Source organism: Sphaerodactylus townsendi, linkage group LG07, assembly GCF_021028975.2.
Source record: "Sphaerodactylus townsendi isolate TG3544 linkage group LG07, MPM_Stown_v2.3, whole genome shotgun sequence".
Taxonomy (NCBI): Eukaryota; Metazoa; Chordata; class Lepidosauria; order Squamata; family Sphaerodactylidae; genus Sphaerodactylus; species Sphaerodactylus townsendi.
The window spans coordinates 24,466,409-24,493,845 of NC_059431.1; the positions used below are offsets into that span (position 1 = coordinate 24,466,409).

General features: G+C 44.9%; 1 protein-coding gene across 2 annotated transcripts in view; it reads left to right on the forward strand.

Annotated features, from left to right (window-relative positions):
- GHR (growth hormone receptor) overlaps nt 1–27,437 on the forward strand; it is a 177,465-nt gene that overhangs the window by 71,723 nt on the left and 78,305 nt on the right. For both annotated transcript variants that reach the window (XM_048504222.1, XM_048504223.1), the window contains exon 2: nt 17,525–17,611. In XM_048504222.1, coding sequence (XP_048360179.1) covers nt 17,542–17,611 — 70 coding nt within the window. In that variant the 5' untranslated portion in view covers nt 17,525–17,541. The remainder of the gene's footprint in view (nt 1–17,524; nt 17,612–27,437) is intronic.

Consider the following 27,437-nt stretch of genomic DNA (forward strand, 5'->3'; position numbering starts at 1 on the left):
CACAGAAATCAAGTGAGTCATTACATTTAATTTAATGTTTCTAAAAGATTAAGAGCAAAGGTTAACGTGTGTACCGAAGGCTATATAGCCAAGTGGAAGAGAGAAGCTCTTTACACAGAATATTGTCAAGCCAGCGCAGGCTCTACCGTCAGTAGTATTACAAGGCTTGCTGGCATTTTTCTGTCTCTGCCAGGCTTGCCATCTGTCCCCTTTTCTGCAGCCAGCAGCAGTGATGCATACCGGCGACGAGGTCACCTCCTTATCGTTAAACATATTGCAGCTCACTCTGCGTGCAGGTGGACTTGCGCTGGAGGTGCAACTTCGGGTTACACCGCGACGCTTGAAATGCGGCTGCAGGTTATTGTTGACAAATATGTCGCTGGCCATCCCATATTTCGTGGCATGTACTCTAAACAGCTGCAGCGGGCTTCCGAACCTGCCCGTTGTTTGCTCAGTCAGGTTCCGGAATTTTGGTTTTCTTCTCCACAAAACCCTAAATAGCAATCCTGGAATGTTTCGTCATATCGCCAGATCAGCTCTCCCTCACGTCGCCACCCCAGGAATGCTGACATATATTTTAAAAAGCTTTTTAAAGGAGCTTTGCCTTTGTTATGAAGCGAGTTTATGTTATAGTTATGCATGATATAGCACTTCACTCGGCGTTTAGGGATTTGGCCTCCCTCCTCCCGTAAGGGAGAGCAACCATTTTGTGGTTGTGTCCACCACCCTGTTTCAAAATTGCAAAGGTGCCAAAAGACTCAAAAAGGACTCTTGCTTTAACTGGACTCCAAAAAAACAAGCTTCCCTGCGCATAGAAAATTAACACATTAACACATGGAGAAGGTTTCTAGTCTAGCCATATATCTGTGCTAGCTTTCAATATGCAGGGATTTTCTTCTTCAATCCCCCCATCAAAAAAAACCCCATCCGGGGCAGTTTTGACACTATGGGCCACTGGGATGATACATGGCCGCGCACAGTGGTAGCAAAGCAGAAGGTGAGCATCCAAGAACTCCTAGTCCGACTGCCCTGCCTCTGGTGCCACCAACTAGCCACATGGTGGTATAATTTTATTATTTTGTTTGGCAAAATTTGAATCCCACCTGTCTGCCCTTACAAGGGCCGCTAAGGCGGCTAACTAAACACACATAATGAATGCGAACAAACATTTCAAATAAAGCGCAAATCTTTCCGGAAATAGCCCTCCCCCCCACAGCCCATGCAAGCCCCATTGACAGCAATGGCGTGATACGAAAACTCCAATGCAGTGTCCAACCAAAAAATTGTTGAATGGTTTCTAGGATGTGTTCCTGTAGGGGGTGCATTTTCGGATATAGTCAGCACCTGCAAAATTTCAGGGTATCAGTCTTGGAGATGAGTGGGCACCCCCCAAGTTTGCCATGCAGCTTGATTCAGGGGGTCCAAAGTTGTGGACCCTCAAAGGGTAGCCCCCATCTCCTTAGGCAAGTTAGGATGGCACGCCCAACTTTTGAGGGCTGGTCTCCATATAACTTTGGACCCCCTAAAACCAAACTGTGTCAAGCTTTGAGGGTACCATTTATATGGGACAGTTTCCAGATGTGATACCCTGAGGAAGAGTACGTGCCGATACATCAAAAAATCGCCCTCATAGCAAGAACATCCCAGAAATTTGCCCAAGAATCTGATTGTTCTCTCTTATGCGTTGAGTTTCTTCTGTATTGCTGTCCATGGGGTTGCAGGCTGGGAGGGGGACATTTCTGAAAGGGCACAGTCTCAAAAATCCTTTCAAAGGGTCTCACATCAGGAGGACTGCCCTGAGTGATGTACCCCCCCAGGTTTGGTGCAGTTTGGTTCAGGGGGGCCAAAGTTATGGACCCTCAAAACGGTAGCCCCCGTCTCCTATTAGCTCCCATTGGAAACAATGGGGGATAGGGCACCCCCTTTGGGAGTCCATAACTTTGGACTCCTTGAACCAAACCTCACCACACTTGGGGAGTAGCATAAGGACAGTCTCCTGATGATATGCTGAAATTTTGGTGCTGATATGTCTAAAAATGCACTTCTGCGAGGCAACTTTCAACAATGTCCCTGGTGCAAAAAATAGTGTGAATTGGTTTGTGGTGGGTGGCTTGCCCATTGTGGAGGCATCCAACTCAGGTTTTGCCCAGGGCTACAGTTTGCCCAGGGCTGCCTCATTATGCCCCTGGCCTCAGGTGTATGGACAGGTAAGGCCTGTCCTCTGTTTCCTTCATTTCTCAATAGCACATAAAGCTATGCATTATCCAAGGTGGTCTCCGCCAAGTCATCTGTGCTGCTTGCAAGCCATTTGAACCAAAAGATCCTTCTTTCCTTAATGCTCCTGAGCTACTTCAGAATGTGTTCAGCACCTCTCTTTCACCCACTCAAACAGTGATTCTCCGGAGTGGTTGCTGATAACCCAGAATATGCCAGTATGGGAGTTGCCCTGGGCTCAGAGGACACTGGAATCTTCAATTTGACGATGTAAATTCGGTGGTGGACATTGGAAGCCACTCTTCGAAAAGAAACGGGGATTTCCATTTCAAAAGCACTTTTCTCTGCTCAGCTGAAAGGGAAAACTGTCTTTCTCGCAGACCAAAAGGTTTCATCCCATCTTAAGGAAACGCTCACAGCTCTTTCCTGATGTTTCTTTATCAGGGTTTAGCAAAAGCAACCTTAGTTCATGTGAGGGCTTCTAAAAGGGACAGAACACTATCAGATTATACGTGAGGTCAGCTAAGGAATGTTCTTGACGCTGTGACATCTGCAGTGCCTGGGTCTTCTTGGAAAGAGGAGCTCTGATTTCAGGGTTGTCTTCAATGAGATTGAAAGTTCACTTAAGTGTTATGTTGGGAATGTCGTACTCTGTGGGAAATATTGCTCTGAGGTCAGCTTGGATGGCTCTTAAAGATTGTCAGGGTTCTTTATGGTGTTTTATTTGCATTGCTTCTGACCTGCTGTTCCTTGTAGGACTATTGAGAGCTGCAGAGAGAGTAAAAGGAGAAGTAAGAACAGCATGCTAAGAGGATGGTCAAATTTCTCTGGAAACTCAGAAGCAGGACCTGATGAAGAGAGTCTTCTGCTGTTTGCCCATCAAAAGTGGACATTTTCTACAGAAGTCCTGCTTGATGACATTCCTCAGCATGAGGGATCAAATTAGCTCTCAAAGCCTGCTATCTTATATTTAAAAGATAAAGGTAGATCCCGTGTATTACTGACCCATGGTCCTACTAGGCAGACTATGGAGCAGCAGTGGCGTAGGAGGTTAAGAGCTCGCGTATCTAATCTGGAGGAACCTGGGTTTGATTCCCAGCTCTGCCGCCTGAGCTGTGGAGGCTTATCTGGGGAATTCAGATTAGCCTGTACACTCCCACACGCGCCAGCTGGGTGACCTTGGGCTAGTCACAGCTTCTCGGAGCTCTCTCAGCCCCACCTACCTCACAGGGTGTTTGTTGTGAGGGGGAAGGACAAGGAGATTGTAAGCCCCTTTGAGTCTCCTGCAGGAGAGAAAGGGGGGATATAAATCCAAACTCTTCTTCTTCTATGTTTATGGGGTGGTTTGCCATTGCCTTTCTCAGTCCTCTGCATCTTACATTAATTTGCCTAATTTGTTAATTTAGATTATAGGACCCACGGTGGCTTACAAACTTTGAAGTTATAAACAATATACAGTCACAACACAATCACCCAAAATGTAAATATATTCATGACCCATGTTCCTGTTGTTACAAAACTCAAACTGATGCCCGGTCCCTTCTTGATATGACTCAGCCCTTAAAAGCTTGCTTCAACCATTGCGAAAAAGCTTGCAGTCAATTTAGGGAGAAAATACCGTACCATCACATGAAAATCCCTTTTGAGCCAAAGCCTGATAGAACAGCCTCAGGTGGAGGAAATGCCTCAACACCAGCCAAGTAGCAGCTTTTGGAGAGGTAGCAATGCAAAGCGCTGGGAAGGCAGACAACAGAAAGCTTACTCCAAATAGATGGTCCCTCTCCTCCCACCACCCATGATTCTGTTGCTGCTGGAAGCAAAATTATCTGAAGCCACTGGCAGGTAGGGGTCCCATTTGCTTGCTTATGGTGAGAGAAAGAATAAAATAATCATAGAATTGGAAGGGGCCATGCAGGCCATCTAGTCTAACCCCCTGCTCGATGCAGGACCAGCAGCCTATTCCACTGCTGAACTAATCTTACTGTACATTTTTCCCTAATGTCCAGCTGCTACCTTTCTGCCTGTAATAACAGCGAGTCTTTTTTGTGAGTCTTGTCCTCTGCTGCCAACAGGAACAGCTGCCTGCCCTCTTCTCAGTGACAGCCTTTCAAATACTTAGAGAGCAATCATGTTTCCCTGCCTCCCACCACAATCTCCTCTTCTCCAGACTAAACATTCCCAAGGCCCTCGGCCTCTCCTCACAAGGGCTTGGTCTGCAGGCCCTTGAACATTTTCGTTGCTTTCTTCTGCACCCACTCCACAGTATCCACATCCTTTTCAAAGTGAGGCCTCCAGAATTGCACATAGTACTTCATGTTTGGTCTGACCAATAGTACTGCAAGACTATGACATCTTGCAGTTTGGATGTTGGTAGACCCCCGCCCAGGTCAGGGCAAAACTCGCTATGTGGTAGTGGTGGAGGAGGAAAGTGCCATCAAGTCACAGCTCTGACATATGGCAACCCCAAAGGTTTTCAAGGCAACAGATGTTCAAAGGTGGTTTGCCTTTGCCTGCCTCTGTGTTTGGAGAGAACTGCGAGTGGCCGAAGGTCACCCGGCAGGCTTCATGTGGAGGAGTGGGGAATCGAACCCAGTTCTCCAGGTTAGAGCACCCTACTCTCACTTGCTATACCATTCTGGCTCTCAGCTCAGAACAGGAGCTGGCAATCTGCTGGCAATCAGAGCTTTTTGTTTTGTTTTGTTTAAGAGTACATCTTGTGACAGTGAATTCCATAAATTATTTGTGGCTGTGTGAAAAACTGCTCCAAACAGCCTTGAATCCTGGCACTTCACTGCATAATCCCTAACTTTGTTGGAGGATTTCTATGGGATGGACACATCTCTTTCAATGCTGGCCCAAATTCTGTAAACAATTATCATGTTCTTCCTTAGTCATCATGGTCCATCATGAAGTAAAAAGCTCTAAGTGTTTATGCTTTACAAATAAAAGAATGCGGGGAACATTGAACTCCTGTAGAAAGAAGCTTTGTGGCCTCAGTGTAAAATTGAAACAATTTACAATATCCTGCATTTCATTCATAAAAACCAGTTTGATTCAGATATCAGGCACTTCTGCAATCTAGCGCTGTCTGCAGCTTTCACTTAGGGTAGTCACTGAGCTGTAGCAACCTTGCAACCTTTCTCTTTGATGTGTTAAAATAAGGTGGGCATAATGCCTGGGATCAATGTTGACAGTCCATTACGAGCCTGGCTGATCAGGAGATCAGCAGAAGACGAGTTTGGTAGAATGCTCTTTAGAACTGCGTAAAGGCAGTAACAGCTCCTAGTGTCTGCTTCGTGGAAGAGTCTATTGATAGCTTAAATTGCTAATAATTTATTATTGGGTGGACAGTCTGCCTGGTGCATAGGAAAATTATTAATTTTCCAACAGACTGAAGGAATGTGTCAACTATGAAACCCAAATAAGTGGACCAGGGGTGGTGTGGGGATCAAACAACACAATGTCTTGGGGCACCTTTAAGGCTAGTAAATGTACCAATGTTCCCCCTTCTTCTATGAGTAAAGAATAAACTTTCATGATCCAAAGATCACTTCGTGATATGCTTGAAGAATTAGATGTGCTTATTTGACATAAGTGTGGGCTCAGTATGGTTTGGGGAGTAGCTACCTTACTGTCCACTCTATAAGAAAGTTTTTATGCGCTACTTGTCTCTCCCAGTTCATCAGCAGTTGCAAGTGGTCCGTAGCATTTCTAGTTACCCTCCGTTTTAACTACATCTTGTTTTGATTTGCATTTCAAAAAGTAGTCACCCAGGACTCAGGCATTTGTTGGGTTAACCTCCTGGTTTGCAAAAGAAATATGTTTAAACAGTTGAAAAACTGGAGGGGGGGGGTTAACAGAAATATTCAGGTCTAGATTTAAAACCGAGACGTTTTCCTGCTTCTCTAAGAACTAAACAAATATATCTACTGCTATTGCCATTTTCCATGTGAAATGTGGGTGTGTGTAAATTGTAGGTATCTATTGGATAGTGACTGTGGCATCAACACAACTCCTCCCTCCTAACATCTGCACCTGTTTATATCCTCCTGTTTTTAATTGACATTTTCCCTTTTCTGAATCCTTTTACTGGAATAGCCACATACCAAGCACTGTTGTATATTTCAAAAAGAACAGTTGAAGAACAGTAAAATCTCTATTTTACTTTTGTGCCCTTGCCATTGCATGAACCTTTTGTACTTTTCTTAGTTCTTTGATGGCTCTTTGGTCTCTTACTCTACAATGCTTGTGCTGATATATTCATCCAGCTTTGAAACTGAGCCCATGAACAGTGAGTCTTCCTTTCCAACTGCTGTAGCACTTTATGAATATTATTTATCTTTTCAACTACAGATAGGCTATTCTGGTTGTCCATTTTAAGATTTGTTGAACTGTGACCGTTTCCTTTGGAAGGTGAGGCTTCGGGAGGCTCATTCTGAAATGTTTACCAGGAACAGTTCACAACCAATTCATTGATTACAATGGTACGATCAAGGCGATCTTTCATTGCCCCTCCTTTTCCACCAAGCTAAGATCAAATTGACATTTGCATTTCTTAAAACTCACCTGGTTTACTAGGCTATCAGCTGTGCTGAAAACACTTGGCTGCTCCTGGAGAAAAAATAGGGACAGCAGCTTTATTTTCAAGACAACTTGGTGTGAGGAGTACGAATCGTCTTGGTGGAAGCAAAGTTGTCAGATATTTCAGCATCAACAAGAGGCAGATAGGGTTTGGCCTGCTCGCAACATCTATAAATAGAATCTATAAATAGGGTGTTAAAACAACGTAACACACAAGCCTCCTCTAGAACTAAGAGAGCTAAACCAAAATAGTAGCTAAAGTGTCAGATTAAGATTGGGGAGACCCGTAATTGAAACCACTGCTTACTGTGAAACTCACTTGGTCATTTTGTCCCAACCTAACTTCCTTTATAGAGCTAATGTGCCTCTTGGAGGACAGGTGAGATGCTGCCCAAAAATCTATCCTGAGGCAAAATCAGTCCCCATCATTCAGTTCTCATTAGGGGCAAATAACTGGAGGCCCAACAGAGAACCAATCGGACTACAGAAATTCCTGTTTGGCCTTTAGCATGACTCTGGCCCCTTCTGCTTATGCAGAATAACGCACTTTCAATCCACTTTCACAATTGTTTGCAAGTGGATTTTGCTATTTCGCTCAGCTGCAAAGTGCATTGAAAGTGGATTGAAAGTGCATTATTCTGCATGTGCGGAAGTCGCCTCTGAGAACATATGCATGCCAACCACTTTCTCCCCCACTGAAGCACAAGCAAAGAGGTCTTTAAGTATCGGTTCTCCTCATCTTAAACAGTATCAGAAACTACACATTTCGGAGGGTTTTGACAGGACAGTCTTGCTATTGAGGTAATAATTCATTCTTACCTCTTGCGTTGAGATAGAACTTGTGGTAAAGTCATAATGTCTCTGGGGAGTAGAAAAGAGAAGAGGGTGAAACAGTGAGGAGACTGGAGCTTCCACAATAATGGGAAAACGCCTTGACCAGCTTGAAACTATGTCAGTCATGTGCTTCATCTGCCTATTTGCCTGCATATCTAGCATCCATGGTGACCTGGGGCTAGTCTAGGGTTGCCAGTCGCCACAAAGTGGCTGGAAATCTCCTGGAATTAAAACTGGTCCCCAGGTTACAGGCATCAGTTCCCCCGGAGAAAATGTTGTAAGCAGGTTTGAGTCCCTATTGGACAGAAAAGTGGGACATAAATTGAGAAAATACAGGGAAAGATATCCTGCTCACCTAGCCTGTAACAGTAATACCGTCACACCTGAGCCACTGACCTGTAAAGACCATCCAATGAAGATTTGTATCCCTTTGGAAAACATGTGAGAAGTGTCTCGCTTCCCTACTGGTTTCACTTCAGAGTGTTTTCTTTATTATGATGACTATTCTGCCTAATTCGTTAACTGTATCTTGCTTAAGTGTACTTGAGTTGATTCTGTGGTTGGGCTTTCTTAACTTTCTTTGTGTGTAAACCATGCCCTGTTTTCTGATTTATGGTGCATTCTTAGTCTGGATTGAGTTCTGATCTGTGAGACTTGAAAAATACATGCATTAGCTGTACATGAACAGACTTTTCTGTAATCGCTGGACGAGACCTTCACAGAGATACTAGACTTCTTTAATCTCACAGGTTGGCAATTCCATACTGCCTTTTTATCTCCAAACTTGAATTCATGCGCTGCTTCACCTTCAAGTTTTATCTGTGCCTGGCTAAGGTCCATCTCAGGCAGGCTGCCATTAAGCAGGTGCAGCTGTTAGGGCCTAGTCAATACTTGGAGACACCTCAAGTGCTAATAAACCCTTTCCCTGCCACTCCTAGGCCCCTTCCGCACACGCAAAATAATGCGTTTTCAAACCACTTTCACAACTGTTTGCAAGTAGATTTTGCTATTCCGCACAGCTTCAAAGAGCACTGAAAGCAGTTTGAAAGTGCATTATTCTGCATGTGTGGAATGAGCCTTAGTGAAGACTGGTCTCTGCGTTCCCTTAACATCTCTGCAAAATTAAAAGAAACCCTTTTCCAAGTACCAGTTTACACTGAAAACCAGGAAGCAACAAAAAAGGTTTTAAGAAAGCGAGGCTTATTTACTTACAAGGTTTTTAAAAAATGAACTGAGTGACTGTTTGAATTCTTTCACACCACCTCTGTAGAGGCTAAGGGCAGAACTGCTGGTGCTGAGGGCAAATGTGTATGCATAAATCTATGTTTGTTCACTTTCCCCTAGCTCTGCTTTTTCCACCCACCAGTGTGTGTGTCTGCTCTCCTTTCTCCACCCAGCAAATCATCTGAGAAAAGAAACATGCAAATGCACGCAATGTATAATTTGGCTCTAAATCAATTTGCTGCTGGGTACCACACCTGTCAGTAAAAGAGACAAAAGGACACCAGCTGTGAACTTTTCTGCAGATGGGGATCGTAACTAGGTGAACTAAGCATCTGGCTGGCAGGCTTTCAGTCTGCTCCAAGCGGGCGGGGCGGGGCAGCCTATTTATAATGCAGGAAGGTCGGTGCCACTGTTCTGAGTATAGTGTCACAAGAGACATCCCACAGATTATCATTTAGTGTCTAAAAATAACAGTATGATGGGCCTGCTAATGCACTGACCTGTGGCATTCTAGTAATTTTGAATTCGCTCCCTTTTGGCCTCCACGCTCAAACATTTGGGTCACAGTGCCCGACCAGACTGGAGATATCTTAAATGTGTTTCTCTTTTAGTGGGAGTTAAGGTCAGCAGAATCCACTGAATAATTCACCAGCCTTTGTGAATAGTTTTTATGTTACATCATTTAGAGGGGTTTTGTCACCAAAGTACGGTGTCCCCATCAACTCCTCCTGGATCACTGGTGATGGACAGGAAGCAGAGTAGATATTGCCCCAAGGAGCTACTGGGGTAGCTCAGACAGAGAACCAGTTAGGTCTCTGCTAAATGCTATAAAAGCAGAGGTGGGATCCAGCAGGTTCTCACAGGTTCCCGAGAGTAGGTTAGTAATTATTTGTGTGTGCCGAGAGGGGGTTACTAATTGGTGATTTTGCCATGTGATTTTTGCCTTAGTTACGCCCCTCCTCTCAGCAATAGCGCACAGAACTTGAAGCAGTCTAGCAGGAGGTGCACCGGCGTGCATGGCAGCCTGTGCCTGCGTGCATCCGTTTCCCACCCAAGGACCGGCGCAGCGGCTGCGTCTTTGCCACAGCCCTACCCAGGAATGCCCCACCCCCGAAATGGCTGGCCACGCCCCCGTCGTGCCCCAGCCCCATTGGCGCTACGCCACAGTTTGAATCCCACCACCATGGGAATCTGTTACTAAAATTTTTGGATCCCACCACTGTATAAAAGTCATTCATTCGCTTATCAATTCCAGTTGCTTTAAGGAATACTTTGGACTATCGCACATTTTTCTGTTTCATCTAGCGGTTGTATATATGCAGATTCTGACTTGGCCCATCCCAGTTAGTTTCTTTTACATGTTTTTAATGTGGTACACTTGCTGGTGTTTCAGAAGTGTTTGCATCTACCCTCCTCATCCAGTAACCAGGCCTGAAACCAAATTGGAAAAAAAACCAAACAATCCACTTCATTCAAGAATGCTTGAAATTGTCCAGACTCCACCCAGTAGTATGCAAATAAGAGGTTCCATTAGCCCATTGGTAACTATTAGCATTTATTATAGGAACATAAGTACAGGCCTGTTGGATCAGGCCAGTAGCCCATCCAGTCCAGCTTACTGTTTCACACAGTGACCAACAAGTTGCCCCCCCCCCCGGGGGGGGGGGGAGTGAACCAGGCATACATTAAAATTAATGTAACTTAATGTGGCCTTAAATCTGTTTGCTCCTGGGTAAAACTTTTGTAGCAAGTTGACATTATCCACTAATATGCATGTTTAGAAGCTATGTAAAAATGACCTTTTTTGATTAAATTCTACCAACTGAATTTTGGTTAAAGTTTGTTTAAACAGTCAGTGTTTTGTTTTGGATTGGCAGCATTTTCAACGATTTGGGATTGGTTTGTGCTGCTTGAGAATGGGTGTGATATACTATACAGCCAATTGTTCTTGGACTCAAGTGATCTGTGTCCAGATGTGATGGGCCTCTCAGCTTAATTCATATGCTCCACCTCTCCTGGATTTTACTGTAACAGTCCTTGGTAAATTGTTGGTATATCTTCATCTCTTGTTGACCTTGGGAACAGCCTGAAAAAGCTTATATGTTTTTCATGCGGTACATCTTTAACTTCTTGGTTTTTCAAAACAGTGTAGGATAAGCTAGTAACAGGAGAAAAGAAGAGTAGTAGAATCTTCAGCAATGTGTAATGCAGAAGGGTTTGAACACTAATTCTCAGTTTGAGCTTTGGAGCATTAGGCAGAGGTGGGATCCAGCAGGTTCTCACAGGTTCCCAAGAGTAGGTTACTAATTGTTTGTGTGTGCCGAGAGGGGGTTACTAATTGGTGATTTTGCCACGTGATTTTTGCCTTAGTTACGCCCCTCATCTCAGCAGTAGCGCACAGAACTTGAAGCAGTCTAGCAGGAGGTGCACCGACGTGTGTGGCAGCCTGCACTTGCATGCATTCGTTTCCCGCCCAAGGACCGGCACAGTGTCTGCATCCTTGCCACAGTCCTGCCCAGGAATGCCCGGCCACGCCCCCGTCGTGCCCCATCCAGCCCCATCGGCGCTATGCCACAGTTTGAATCCCACTACCCTGGGAACCTGTTACTAAAATTTTTGGATCCCACCACTGGCATTAGGTATGTTTCATGCTGAAGTTAGACCTGAAGAAAAAAGGCCTGTCCCTTTAATAGAGGCATAATGTATGGAAAGGGACCATTCAAACATGTTATGAATAACATCTCATTAAAGAAACAGAACATTTTCTCCCTGGTCTTTTGGCCATCTGAGTTTGAGGGCATGTTAAACGACTCTGGCTTGCTCCAAGCATAAAAGAGGATTTTTCCCCCCATGTCTTTTGAGGCACTGGGTGGCAATATATTAAATAAAGCCTCACAGAATCTGTACTTTTATCCACAATAACAAAATACACTTCTTGAGGCTTAAAGCGCTTGATATCTTTGGTTGCAGCACAGCTCTCTTTGAGCTGATAGGACTTGTTCTACTGAGTGGCATCAAAGTTTCAGCCTTTGGTACAACTTTAAAATATTTACATCAGTTTAATTCTCACATCCGTTGCATAACTTCCTAAAGCTTACACTGATGCTAGCTTTTGCAGCATCCCCCACTCAAAGCCCATTCTCAAACACCATTTAATACAATAGTAGTATCCTAAAAGGCTGTAACTTATTTTCTGAAAACATGCATGTTTCTTAAGTGTCCAGTCACAACTAGTAGCTTTACCCCTAACCCTACCTTCATATAATGACTGCTTTCATTTTTTTCCTCTCTGCCTTGACTTGAAACTTCATGGTCAGCAGGAAAACTGTTCTGACTGTACTTTATTGCCATAATATCCCTCATTTTAGAAACTGTGCATTGTATGAGTGTAATAACTACCTGATAGGATGGCCAAAAGTTATGCTACATGCTGTGAGGTCTCGGCAGCCTTGATTGTGAATGCCGTGTTGCACATCTGTTCTAAGCACAGCAGTATTTGGGATAATGAGGAGAATTCTTTCGTAGCTGGCATCACGCCCTTTGCCATTGGTTAGACAAGTTGGCCTCAGCTGTCAGCTGTGAGAGAGGAATAGTTGTTGGACTGGAGTCCTTTTCCAGCGATGGTGGTTTGCGGAGGGACTGAATTTGTTCCAGCTAGCCAGCGGCTCTGTCTCTCTTCCATTGGGTAAGGGAAGAAAAGCCTTCAAAGAGAGCCTGTTGTGTGGAAGTCTGTGTGCATTTCATTATGGAAGGACAGAACTAAAGCTTGCCCCCGCCCCTCCGTTTTTGCTATTGCAAGTCTTGCCATGAGGTAGTTTGAGAGGAATGCATAAATATATTTGTAAGGATAGCACAAAAGGCTTTTCCCTAGCAGAACAGTGCAAATGAAATCATACTTAACCGCTGCTTCATTTTTTCTTCACAAAAGCTCTTAGTAGGGATGTACAAATATTGATTTTTCTTTTTTCAGCATGTTGCGAACTTTTTTCATTTTGACTATCTTTCTGGCTGTTTCAGTGTAATGATGTCACAGAACTTTCAGTTATTCAATATGAAAATCTAAAAATCTACACTTAAGTCACAAATTATGTAAACAGGCCTTATGATAAGAATTGGCTTGCATTCTCACTGAGCTCCTCCTTCTCTGTGTTCGGGCTCTAGACTTGACTGACAAAGAGAACTTCCACATCCAGGGGTGCTAAACCTCTGAACACCAGTACTAGGAGGCAGCATCAAAGGAGGCCTTGGGCTTTATCTTCTGTTTGTTGGCTCTCTAGGAGAACAGGTTGGCTACTGTGTGAAATAAGATACAGGACCACAGTCTGATCCAACATGATTCTTCTTGTGTTAATAGACTAAGTTGTAGGCCCAGGGCCGGAGTGAGGGGGAACTGTGCCCGTAACGCAACGGCATGCCCGCGCACTAACACGCATGCAAGGCATCATGCCCCCCTGCCCCATTGGCACTACACCACTGTGTAGGCATCATATATGTCTGTGATTGATGTGTACATCCCTAACATGGATGGTCCAGGCCAGCCCAATCTCAGAAGTAAGCAGGGTGGACCCTGGTCAGTATTTGGATGGGAGGCCACCAAAGAAGTCCAGGTTGCAAGGCAGAGATAGGCAATCACAAACCACCTCTACTCATCTTCTCCCATGAAAACCCAACGAGGGGTTCATCAAGAGCTGATTAAATGTATTTATTTATTTATTGTATTTGTATACCGCCCTCCCCGAAGGCTCAGGGCGGTTTCCAACAAAATAAAAATTTAAAACATCATATATATAAGTTAATTAAAATACATAAAATACATAAAATATTAAACTAGAGATGGCATCAGCTATTCTATTCCCCCTTTTATGAACCCACGGGAGGCCAGATGTTTGCTTTTTATCGCAGTTGATATCATCCCGGCTGGCCAAACGCCTGGCGGAACAGGTCCGTTTTACAGGCCCTGCGGAAACTTTGTAAATCCCGCAGGGCCCTGATCTCACCTGGAAGCCTGTTCCACAAGGTAGGGGCCAGAGCCGTAAAAGCCCTGGCCCTTGTAGAGGCCAGCCGGATCGCCTTGGGGCCAGGGATTACCAGTAGGTCCGCCTCTGATGAACGGAGGGGCCTAGAAGGGCGATATAGGGAGAGACAGTCCCTTAGATATGCAGGGCCAAGGCCACGAATGGCTTTAAAGGTCAAAACCAAAACTTTAAACATGACCCGGTACTCGATCGGCAGCCAGTGCAGTTGGTATAGGACCAGAGTAATCCGGTCCCTCGCTGTTGCTCCGGAAAGGAGTCTGGCTGCCGCATTCTGTACGAGTTTCAGTTTCCGGATCATGGCCAAAGGTAAGCCCGCCAGAGAGCGAGTTACAGTAGTCTAATCTAGAGGTGACCGTGGCATGGATCACAGTGGCCAGATCAGAACGGGAGAGATACGGGGCCAGTTGCCGTGCCTGCCGCAGATGGTAAAAAGCTGCCTGGGCTGTCTGGGTGACCTGGACCACCAATGATAGAGATGGATCCAGAGTCACCCCCAGGCTCTTGGCGGACAAAGTTAGTTTTAACGTCTCGCCAAGAAGGGTAGGCAGGCCAAAGGCCACCGACACTCCCCCCGGCCCAGCCACAGGACCTCCGTCTTAGTGGGATTCAACTTCAGCCGACTTGCACTCAACCAACCAGCCACAGCATCAAGACAACGCTGGAGAGCATCAGGGGCCGAGGTCGGGCTGCCCTCCATTGTGAACAAGAGCTGGGTGTCATCAGCGTATTGGTGACACCGCAGCCCAAAACTCCGAACTAGACTCGCCAGGGATGCATGTAGATATTAAAAAGCATCGGGAGAGTATCGCTCCTTTGCGGCACCCCACACATAATGGGGCGACGCTTGGAGATCTCACCCCCCGATGCCACCTGCTGTCCCCGATCTTGGAGGAACGAGATCAGCCAATTTAAGGCTAAATCTCGGACCCCGATACCAGCGAGGCGGTGGACCAAAAGGTCGTGGTCTACCATATCGAGCAGCTGCGGTGAGATCTAACAACACCACCAGCGCCGAACCGCCTCTGTCCAAGTGTAGTCGGAGGTCGCCCACAACAGTGACCCGCACCGTCTCGGTCCCATGACCCGCGTGGAAGCCCGACTGGAAGGGATCCAGTACGTTTGTGTCATCCAGGAATCGCTGGAGCTGAGCCGCTGGTCATCGCTCGCTCAATAACCTTGACCCAGAATGGTAAATTAGAAAATGGGCGGTAATTGGCACGGATCTCCAGGATCTAAGTGCGGTCTTTTAGGAGGCAGGCAGACCACAGCCTCTTTAAGCCGATCAGGGAAAACTCCTTGCTCAAGGGAGCCATTGACTATATCCAACAGGTGGCTCCAAAGCTCCTCCCTGCCGGCTTTCACCAACCAGGAAGGGCACGGGTCAAAAGGACAAGTGGTAGATCGTACAGCATCCAGGATCCTGTCAACATTCGTTGGGTCAAGTAAGCTGAAGTGGTCCAAGAAAGGACCCAAAGACGGCCCAGGGGCCTCTAGTTCACATACTGTATCAATAGTGGCAGGGAGGGATTGGCGGAGGGTCAGGACTTTGTGTGTGAAGTAGTTCGCAAAAGCCTCACAGCCTAATGCCAAATCAGTCTCTTTTGGACCTATTGAAGAGGTCGTCAACGTCCAAATTACACGAAACAATTGTGCTGGGCGCGAACTAGCAGATTCAATAGCTGGAAGCAAAATATGCCCGCCGTCTCCTTCACAGCACTCTCATAGGACTTCATAAACGATCGATATGAGTGTCTTGACCCCTCGTCAAGTACCCGCCGCCACCCTCGCTCTAGCCATGTCAGTTCCCTTTTCATCTTCCTCAGCTCCTCGATTGTACCAAGGAGCCGGGTTGATGCGGTATGCCGGAGAGGACGCTTTGGGCGATACCGTCGATGGCTTCCAGAGCGCCCGCTGTCCCAGCTCTCTACCAGCTCATCTAGAGTAGCACCAGTGAGCGGGAGTTCCCGTAGAGCATTTTGGAACCGTTCTGGTTCCATTAGTCTCCGCGGGCGGGCTAAAATATGCCCGTCACCTAGACGGGGGGGGGCATAGGAGCATCAATCCGAGCCTTCAGGACATAGTGGTCAGACCACGGCACTCTTTCTACAGAGGATAAGACCACATGCACACCTGCCGCAAAGACTAGGTCCAGAGTGTGGCCTCCTTGATGAGTAGGGGCGCCAGTATTTATAAGAGAGGGGCCTGGCGTCAGCCATGGATGACACTAGATCAGCCGCCACTGACGAGGAGGCCGAATCAACATGGACGTTGAAGTCACCCAGCACAATTAAGCGAGGGTGCCCCAGCGTCTACTCGGAGACGACCTCCAGAAGCCGTGACAGGCTATCCGCCGGTGCGCTAGGTGACCGGTACACTAGCAGGATAGCCAGCTTCTCTTGGTAGTCCCAATGAAGGCCTAGACACTCCATGCCATCAATCACCGGGACAGGGGACGTCCTGAAGGTGATAGTATCTCGGATGAGCATCGCCACACCGCCCCCCGGCCCTGTGTCCGAGGCTGCTGGACTGCCACGGTACCCCTTGGAGTGAGATTGTTGAGGGCAACTGTTTCGCCCTCTCTCACCCAGGTCTCCATGACACACACGAGGTCAGCAGCTTGATCTCCGAGATATTCTCGGAGAGTAGCATATTTGTTATTAATCGACCTCGCGTTAATCAACAGCAGCCTAGGAGCAGAGTAATTAATCCCTGTCCCACTACCTGCATTCTTTGGGATAGGCCGTAGGTCAGACAGAGAGCGAGCTTCACCATATCTCACTCTGCGTCTAGTATTCGGCCTAGGCCTACCGTCATACCTCCCTCGCCCCAATATCACTGGAATCCCTGACCCATGTAGGGCCTCCTCGTGGGTATCTTCAAAGGGGGGCATTCTTACCTGGAATTAAACCACATATGCTATTATGTTTACAACAATTTAAGCTTAGCTAATCAATAATAAATAGAGGTATGGACTAAAATTTCTATAAATATAATACTTCAACTAATCCATACTTAACCACACTAAGTTTAATTAATCTAAACTAATTTACCTCATGGTAACTAACTAGCCGAAAGATAACCTATGCCCTAACACCATACAACCCTATGAAGTTATTATATTTCTATTTCAGGCAAGCAAATTTACATCTCATCACCACAGAGATTAGGGGAAATTCACTCAGTTGAAATTATTTCTCATCTTCCCTAAACTTCTTCGTCCCTAGCCATTTCCTCAAAATTTCCTATAATTTACTAAGGCAGTGCTAGCAGTGGAGATCATTTCTTAGACTGGGCTTTGATTGGTTCCTGAGGTCTTCATGGATAAAAGGCATGTTGGGTTGTGAATTGGAACAGACTGTGGAAAAATCGGGCTGGATCACTCCTCATATATGCCGTGACAAGTTTTCAGTAATGTGTGGATAAACAGTCTCCAGGACTAGGATATTGTGCCTCTTATACTGTTAATATATTGTAGACTTTTACAAGGCAATAACATTTATTATAATTTGCTTCCTTTGTAAATCTTGGCCAAACTCCATCCAGAAATACAATAAACTAGGAGACAGGTGAATCAACATTTACATGTTTTAAATACTTTATTATAATGAACCTAATGCAGTTGTCTCTTTTTACAGTTTTAGAATCCAGAAGTATGGATCTTTGGCCGTTGCTGTTTACTTTGGCTTTGGTGTCTGCAAACAAATCTCTTTCCACAAGTGTGGGTGAGTATTACAAGGAAATGCCTTTCAGACATTGACACTAAACCCTGTTTGATGTACTTAGCAGGAGAGATTTGCACTGTAATCCTATGCACAGTTGATTCAATCTAAGCCCATTGTTACTATTTATTAGATTTTTATCCTACCCTTTCCTGACCAAGGTCAGACTCAGGGCAGCTAACAGTTTAAAGAATTCCATACAATTAATATTTCATGCACAATTCAAAATCACCACAGTTAAACAATTACACTATCCCTTGGTTCCCAATTTCCATCTCGGTGACCAATCAAGGAGTGGGAACAGAAGGAAAGAATCAAACTAAAACAACCACAACAACAAAAATCAAGCTAATTATTAAAAAAGAGAATAAGGTAATAGAAGCCAGGGTAAATAATACGATTAAAGGTAGGGGTAAAAAAAAAATCAAAGGGCTTAAACTAGAGTAAGGCTCCTTAATAATATACTTTCAGTCCACTTTCACAATTGTTTGCAAGTGTATTTGGCTGTTCTGCACAGCTGCAAAGTGCATTGAAAGGGGATTGAAAGCACATTATTCTGCATGTCCAGAAAGGGGCCTAACTCTACATAGGATTACAATGTGACTCACTACAGTGCATATACTGAGTGTTTATTACATCAAAAATCAGTCTAGACAAATTCTGCTTCTTATAAGCTTGGTTCAGCTGTATAAAGATCACCTGTTCTTACATAAGCTTGCCTGCTTGTTGAGATCATCTTCAAGAGGTCTAGCTTGTGTTTCTTTGCTTTAGGTGCATCTGCAGGGCCTTTTCAGTAGCAGCTCTGCAACTATGAACTGACTTCCTTCAAATAATGCAATTGAGCGTGTCCCTCGTGGGCTGTTTCCACATGGATGTTTTTTGCTCCATCTTTGCTTTCTTACAACAGGGCTATTTGGGGACCAGCCACATGATACAGTCCCCTGTTTGTCATGCTTCTGCACTTGCCTCCTGTTTTGCTGCAATCTTTCCCAAAGGTGGTTTGGGAAAGATCACTGTCAAAGCACCGTGTGCACTGGCTGTTATACATTTTTACAAGTTCCACCCACATTGGTGCCGCTTTCCTTATCACAAGGCCCACAATCACCACCCCCCCATATACATACTGTTTTTTAAAATATCGTAATTAACAGATTTCTGTACTGTTGATGTCAAGGGCAGAGCGAGGGGGAATGGTGCCCGGGGCACACGTGCGCCCTGGGCCCCTGCCACGCCCCGGAACTAGAAGTGGTTACTAATTTTTTCTGAGTGCTGAGAAGGGGTTACTAAAGCAACCACCCTGCCCAATAGGGACTGGAGATGCGTGTGTGGCGGCGCCATTGTTTGAATCCCATCACCATCGGAAACTGTTATTAAAATTTTTGGATCCCACCACTGCCTGGAATGCCCATACCACACCACACCCATGCACTGGCGCATGCCCGGGGGGATCCACCCCCTTGCCCTGTTCGCTCTATGCCACTGGTTGATGTTATAATGATATATCACAATAGTACCAATTCACAGCTTTCATTATTTTTTAAAAAATCACATCTTTAGCTCCTACCTTTTTGCCTATAAAGGAAAAGGTACAATATGAACATTTACTATTTAACTCTGTAATGAAAAAAGCTAGAGATTTTTAAGAAAACAAAGTCAGGAAGTAGATTGTTCTAATGTTGTAGTGCTCTAGCAATTCCTTTTTAAGCCCTCTGATAGACGAAGGTGATATTGGCCTTGAAGGGGTGCGGAAGCAATGAAAATCCAGGGAAAACTGCCTTCACAGAAGCAACGTGAGCTACACAGAATCAACTGTGTGAAATCAGTCTTGGTCTTGTATACACCACATATACACCGCATGTATTCAGGACATGTTTAGGGCATTAAGATGTACGTAGTGTTTGTTTGCATGTTTTTGGTTGTTGTTTTGTCTGCTTCAGGGTGTAGGTGGAAAAGGTTTTGTTTTTGCATTCCTGATTGTTACTATTGTCATCTCAGCTTTAGTAGACTGTTGTATGCCTAGCACTTTTGGAAAAGTCAAGTGGAATCTGGGTTTATTTAAATAAGGAAGCATTCCAGGAGACAAGAAGTATGGTTTTCCCCTTTTCCTCCTCCTATGCTGAAGCTTGGGCCGCTTCCACATGGGTGATTTCCCATTGTGGCCTTACTATGACTACAAATGCAGAGATATTTGCACTTGTGAGGTTTTTTCACACAACAAGTGTCCGCACCAGGTGATTCTCCAGTCTTTCCTCCCAATCACCTCAGATGTTTAAAAAATGGTAGTAGAAGTATTGCTATAACACTGCAGAATTATACCTACTACAATGTTATGTTTGCAAAAAAGTCTGCTAGTGGGGACTTTTGCAGGGAGTGGGAGGTTCTAAAATCCAGGCTTTCCCATCCGCACTGTGCAGAATTCTGGTTTGACTGTGATGTTTCTAGAAAGATTAGTGCAAACTTGGTTCTGGAAACAGAACTATACTCTTGAGAAGCCACAGAAGAGAATGATATAGTGATGCTCCAAAATAAAACCCTGTTCTCTTTCAGGGCCCAGGCTAACGAAATTTATCATGTTAAAACACCCAGGGATATAAGACCTTAGGTCGCCAGTACTGCTTTAGCAAATGCTGGGGGATTTTGAGGGGAAATATGTGGGGATGTTGGAATTTGAGGATTTAATTATGTCAGTTCTGGGTGACACTCTCTGGCCCCTTCCGCACATGCAGAATAATGCACTTTCAATCCACTTTCACAATTGTTTGCAAGTGGATTTTGCTATTCCACACAGTGAAACCCAGCTGCAAAGTGGATTGAAAGTGCATTATTCTGCATGAGCGGAAAGGACCTTTGATAGATAGGCTGAAAGTTTTTTGTTTGTTTTTTGGGGTTTTTAGGTGTAAAGTACTAAAACAAATTAAATGCATTTTTTAAACGGTTGAACATCGGGTAGCATTTGGTTTTGGCAGCCCAGAAGCATGCCCGGTGTCTGACCAATACCACACACATACATGTAGACACACAGAGTTGGTGTGCTTTTTTATTAATCAGACTGGCACGTGCACACTTTTGTGTTATGGAATATGCTTCGTTTCATTCTGTTTAGCTGCTGGCAAAATAATTTACCTCTCAAACATTCTCAGCTTTAAGAGGCTCAAGGCCTGCAACCCCATACGAGAAGACCATTTCTCGCTACCACCCCCAACCGTCCCATTCGTCTCGTGTTACTTGACTTAATGGGGTGTGAATCCAGTAAGTCATTTGGGCAGTATTTATGTATCTCTCAAAGCACAGTAAAATGGACAAACATGTTAAGAACACTAACAGGCCACATTCTTCCTTAAAAGAGAATGCAGTCCAGTCGCCGTCAGCAGGCGGCCTGGCAGTTTCCTAACATGCCTTGATCCAGCTCCAAGTGAGCGCCTTCCACCCTCTGCCTCAGTGAGATCATGAAATGCAGAGCAGGAAGCAGCCGATGCCTCTCTAGGGTTATCAACCTCAAGGTGGGATTTGGAGTTTTCCCAGAATTACATCTGATCGCCAGAGATCAGTTCCTTGGAGGAAATGCCTCTGTGTGTGGTGGGGGGGGGGGCTCTCAGAAGAGAAGTTTGGACTTATACCTCGCTTTTCTCAACCATAAGGAATTTCAAAGCAGCTTACGAACTCCTTCCCATCCTCTCCTCACAACAGACACCTTGCAAGATAGGTGCGGCTGAGAGAGTTCTGAGAGAACTGTTACTATCCCAAAGTCACCCAGCAGACATAATGTGGAGCAGTGGGAAATCAAACCCAGTTCTCCAGATTGGAGTTCACCATTCTTAACCAGTGCACCACGTTGGCTTTCTATGATATACTATTTTCACAGAGCTCCCTCCCCTTTTGAGGCAGCGCTTTCAAATCTCCAGGAATTTTCCAAGCCAGAGTTGGCACCCATACAAGTGCTCCCTTCCATCATGCCTGGATTCAGCAACCATCCCAGCAAACATATGTATTTAATTTTAATTGTTAGTTTTTTACTCCTCTGAGTCATTTGAGAAGCTAAGTTTGGCCGATGTGCAGGATACAATATAATAAATCAGATGCGAGACCCAGTTCTATCAGATTTTAAATTGCATCTTGCAGATGTTGCAAAAAGATGTTTCTTTTCTCATCCAGAGATCCCAAATCCTGTGTTTATTTTGAGTCTTCCCCAACAGTCAGGCACTAATTCATTAATGGCCCCTAGCAGAAGCTATAAAAACCTTGGGCACCCCAGACATAAGTCACCTAAATCTGGGGGATAGAGAAGAGGGCTCATCTCCATTAGAGAGGCCATAGAGAAATCTGGGGGATAGAGAAGAAGGCTCATCTCCATTAGAGGGGCCATAGAGAAATCTGGGGGATAGAGAAGAAGGCTCATCTCCATTAGAGGGGCCATAGAGAAATCTGGGGGATAGAGAAAAAGGCTCATCTCCATTAGAGGGGCCATAGAGAAATCTGGGGGATAGAGAAGAGGGCTCATCTCCATTAGAGGGGCCATAGAGAAATCTGGGGGATAGAGAAGAGGGCTCATCTCCATTAGAGGGGCCATAGACTGAGGGTTCCAGATTTCATTTCTAACCTTGAATAGGGCAGTAATGAGCAATGGGGTGGGTTACCGGTCAGACTGAGGCATGTGGGCTCCAGTTTTTTGGAGCTCATGCCGCACCAACCAGCACTTTGAATTTTGTCCAGAAAAATGTAGGAAAGCAATGAAGCTGCGAAGCGAAGCTGTGATACGATCATAGCAACAGAAAACAGTCAATAGTCTAACAGCAGTATTCTGTGCCAGATGAAGTGCTCAAACAGTTTTCAGAGGCAGCCCCATATTCAACACATTACAACAATCTAGCCTCAAGATTACAAAGGCGTAGATCTGTTCAGCAAAGTCAACACAATTAAGATAGGCACACTGTTGGCACACTCCATACAAATAATAAAAATTGCTCCTAGCTGCTTCCCTGACTTGCTTTTCAAAGAGCAACATTAGATTTAATATTGTGTGTGTGTGCTGACAAGTCACAGCTGATTTATAGTGATCCTAAAGGGTTTTCAAGGAAAGAGATGTTCGGAGATTTGCCATTCTCTGCCTCTGCATCACAACTCAATAGTTCTTGGAGGATGCCCATCCAAATACTAGCCAGGGCCAACTCTGCTTAGCTTCTGAGATCTGACAAGATCGGGCTAGCCTGGAGCTATCCAGGTCCAATGTTACTCCCAGGTTTTTCAACAAGTCAGAGAAGTGGGCCATCACACCATCAGTTTGCTTTGGTGGCATCCCATACAATCAGTATTGCCTACCAACATCTCTTCCATTTTTCCTGAATTCAGTTTGGTTATAAATTCCTCTGATAATGCATTTTGTTTAATAGAGGAGATTCAAAAGATCCCTGGTGTAGTTCTCTTATGGGATTTACTTTTTCCAACTACACCTAGGAGAATCTCTTGTTCCAACAGGATACTACCAACAGGATGTCAACATAAATTTCCCTTCAATATATCAAAAAAGTATTTTTAATTATTACCAATAGTATCAATAACATCTCTGTGTGTGCATGCTCTCAATTCACAGCTGATTTATAGCAACTCTGTAGTAACTCTGCTATAGGTCAGAGTCTGCTGTTCTTAACTACTATGTCACACTGACACACTGAATTTTTAAATCACAGTATCCTAATGGTGATTACATGAAGAACAAAAATGTGATTTTAATTCTGCCAAAATAATAGATCCAATTTGTAGAATGAACCAGGATGGGTTAAGCAAAGGGCAGTGGAACAGAAGCTCAGGAATTTGTCCTGGCTCACAGAACAACACATTGTGAGTAAATTTAGGCATTTTCAAAACATGATCCCTCCCCAATGGAAAAGGCTGAACACATCCTGTTTTGTTTTGATTCTGGAATAAACTTTGATCCAGTTTCAACCTCTGGTGTGCAGCTTATGTCTGTTATAATTCAGTACCCTTCAAGAAAAAAAATGTATAAAGAACACATGATCAAGAAAAACAAAGTAGTGTTTGGACAATGTGTCCTTGCAAACATTGGTGTTGGTGTTTATAAATCTTCACTGTGAAAAGTTGCTGTTTTCTTTTGCTGCAAGTTTGAATTTGCTGAAGGAGATGTTGATTCATCTCCATAGTACATTACATGCTGGCTGCCCCAATACATTCTTTACATGTAGGGAGCCAAATGGAAAAGAAACAATTAAACCAGGCTGGAAAGATCTTTAAACATAAAATGCCACCATCTTCCAAGGAACCCAGAAACAAGTGGCCATCCAATGCAGTGATTTTGGTATCTGTTCTGTGTGATCTCAACACCGAGTTTCAGTAACAGTCTGGCAGCATATCTTGAACTAACAGAAGCTTCTGGGTTGTCTTGAAGTATAGTCCCACATAGGAATCATTACAGTAGTCAGTCCTCTAGTTTACTGAAATATGGATCAACTCTAGTTTATCATTACAGTAGTAAGTCCTCTAGTTTACTGAAATATGGATCAACATGTTTACTGAACAGTCCTCTAGTTTACTGAAATAAGGATCAACATCAGATGAATTAAAGAAAGGGAACAATTCATAAGTTAAATGTCATTAAAAGAACCAACTTTTTAAAAGTTGTGCCTTCCTTCCCCACTTCTTTCCCTTCCATGGTCAATTCTATATATTTGCTTCCAGTGCAATCCTATGCAGACTTAATTCAGTCGAAGCACATTGAAATGAATGCACTTAGTCTGCAGTAACTCTCCTTAGGATTGCTCTGTGAAGAGTCCCTCCTTTCAGCAGGCTTTGGAATAGGATCTTTTGACACGTGGCTCAGATTCTGTACAATCAATTATCCGCTACAGTCCATCTTAACCAGTTCCTTATGTTACCCCTGGATATCTATGGAATTTTTTAGTGTAGAATCAGACATGTCATATTATTGGTTTTATTGGCAATCCCATTATGGATGAATAGTTTTATTGGCTGGTTTCTGGCAGCTTCGGGTGAATTTTATTGTGAAACTGGTAGCTATAGCTGGTGTAAAAAGAAAGACGATAAACAAGTTCTCCAGTCATTTGTAACTGTTTTCCCTGCAAGAATCTTGACTGCTGGCTCTTCTGCAGGGAAGATATCAGAAAAGGTGGCTGCATTAGTTACAACACCTGCTTTTGAAACAGAAAAGCCTGAAAGTCAACAACATTGAAGTGGGCTGCACATGTAGTGCTGTAAAGGTCTACGTATAATGATATAGAGAAGCAGCACAGCAAATTCATCAGTGAGAAAGTAGTAAACAGTTAAAAGCTGCCCTGTTTTCTCCACATACACATACGCAAACCTCATTTGGCAGCTGTTTGCGGGGATAGGGTTGCCAACTTCCAGATGGTAACTGGAGATCTCCCACTATTACAACTGAACATCCTGGAGCAACCTTCAGCAAATGGTGGCAGGGAGATAATCCCTTTAGTTGCACACAAAATGTCGGGCGCAAGCGGAGGGTGAAATTGACCTGAGAGCACCTCCTGAGCTCTGCATTCCACACACCCAGGCAGGAGATGTCTTGCAGGTGGCTTGGGGAGGGTGGGGTGCACTTCAAAGTGTTTTTTTAAGGATGTCATGAACAGAAATGAGGCATCAGAAGAAGAAGAGGAGGAGGAGTTTGGATTTATATCCCCCCTTTCTCTCCTGTAAGGAAATTTATAATCTCCTTTCCCTCCCTCCCCAGAACAAACACCCTGTGAGGTGGGTGGGGCTGAGAGAACTCCGAAGAACTGTGACTAGCCCAAGGGTGTAGTCATCCCCGCAGGGTCGTCGCTAAGGAATAGGCGAGACGCGGAGGAGGTTTCATCTGGTGGAGAGCGTCAGCAACAGGAAGCGCGGGATTTCGTGATCCTGACAACTCTGCCCTGTGCTGGTCTCTGGCACCTTTTATTAGGGTTTCATTGTGGGCGTGTAAAGGAGGTGGGTAGGGAGATGAGCGGGAGACCGGGAGACCTGGAGATCATCATGTGATGCATGATCTCACCTGGCTACGTGCGGAGAGGAGCGTAAGCGTCTGAGCCTAATCCTCACCTGGGGGCAAGACCATTGTCCCTGCGCCCGGTGACTGAGCCAGACAGTTCATGACCCGTGACTCATAGGGGGATGAGGAGTGGGGGTGCGGTGTGACCAGAAGGCCGTAGGTCCGTTGGCGTTCCAATGTTCTACCACGGTGCTGCTGGGTCAGCAGTGCATTACTACACAAGGGCACTCAGCTGGTATGTTTTGGTGTTTACAAGCTAATCTGGTTCACCAGATAAGCCTCCATGGCTCAAGTTGCAGAGCGGGGAATCAAACCCAGTTCTCCAGATTAGAGTGCACCTGCTCTTAACCACTACACCATGCTGGCAGTGTGGAGTGCCTTCCCAGGATGCCTTTTTTTTTTTTTTTTGCATTCTCAGGACATCTTATTTCAGCTGCGCGGAACAGACCAGAACAAAGAAAGCTAGGTGATGGTTGACATGCAAAAGGTTTCCTATTTGTGATGAAACAGGTCAGAACAGTAAGACAAAAATTAGCATTAATTAGCATATTATTTAAGACCTGAGCATGACCTCTTACCGTGCTGGTGGGAACAAGGGCTGAATTTTCAAGTGCAAACTATTCGTTTGCTGGCTTCGCAAACATTTCTCATCAGCATTTGTTTGTAAAGCATCGCAGGGTATAAAAAGCCTCCTTGTGCAAGCTGCCAGCACTAACCACACAGGCAATGTTATTTTCCTGTAAAACCGTCAGAACTTAGTTGCTCAAGTACAAGTGGCCCTTCTTGGCTATGCCCAGCCACGCATCTGGGCCCTCTAAACCTAGGATACTGGTAATAACGAGCCACCTTTCTTGATAATAGCAATTTTGTGGTGGGATATAAAAGAAAAGCCCCTCGGGGATGGGGCGGTATAAAAATCTAATAAATAAATAAAATAAATAAAAAAGGAAGGCAGTGGCCTCTAAGCCTTGTTGGGCCTAAACTACTTTATGGCATATAAGTGTCAAACTGCACATCATGTTGGGAGTTCCAAGAAGGAGCTACTAAATATTTTTCCCCTTTAAAAATCAGATTGGGGGGGGGGGGCTTCTATTTAAATGGGGCCCACAACTTGAGGCTCCTTCCTCTTTGGCCCTGTCCGCCTACTTTCTGCCATCCTATTAATGAGGTGATGGAGGCACCTAGAGGCCTCAGAATGGGAAGAGGAGGGGGGTTGCACCACCTAGTTCAGGAGTCTGCAACCTGCGGCTCTCCAGATGTTCGTGGACTACAAATCCTATCAGCCCCTGCCAGCATGACCAATTGGCCATGCTGGCAGGGGCTGGTGGGAATTGTAGTCCATGAACATCTGGAGAGCTGCAGGTTGCAGACCCCTGACCTAGTTTATAGAATCATAGAGTTGGAAGGTACCTCCAGGGCCATCTAGTCCAACCCCCTGCACAATGTAGGGAATTCACAACTATCTTCCTTGCACACCCCAGTGACCCCTGCTCCATGACCAGAAGATGGCCAAAAAAAACCCCCTCAAAGATCCTTGGTCTAATCTGGCCTGGAGGAAAATTGCAACCTGACCCAGAAGTGGTGATCAGCATTACCCTAGACATGTAAGAAAGAGCCACAAGGGCTAAGCACTGACTCAACCCTTCCTGCTCTCCTTCCATGATCTGCCTAGGTTTACAGAATCAACATGGCTGTGAGATGGCCATCTGTCAGGATGCCTAGTCTGTTCAAGAAAAGCACTTCCATGTGAGCAAAAGTCTTTCTTTGGAAACAGCAGTTCAAGGAAAGACATGCCATCAGACGTTTATTGAC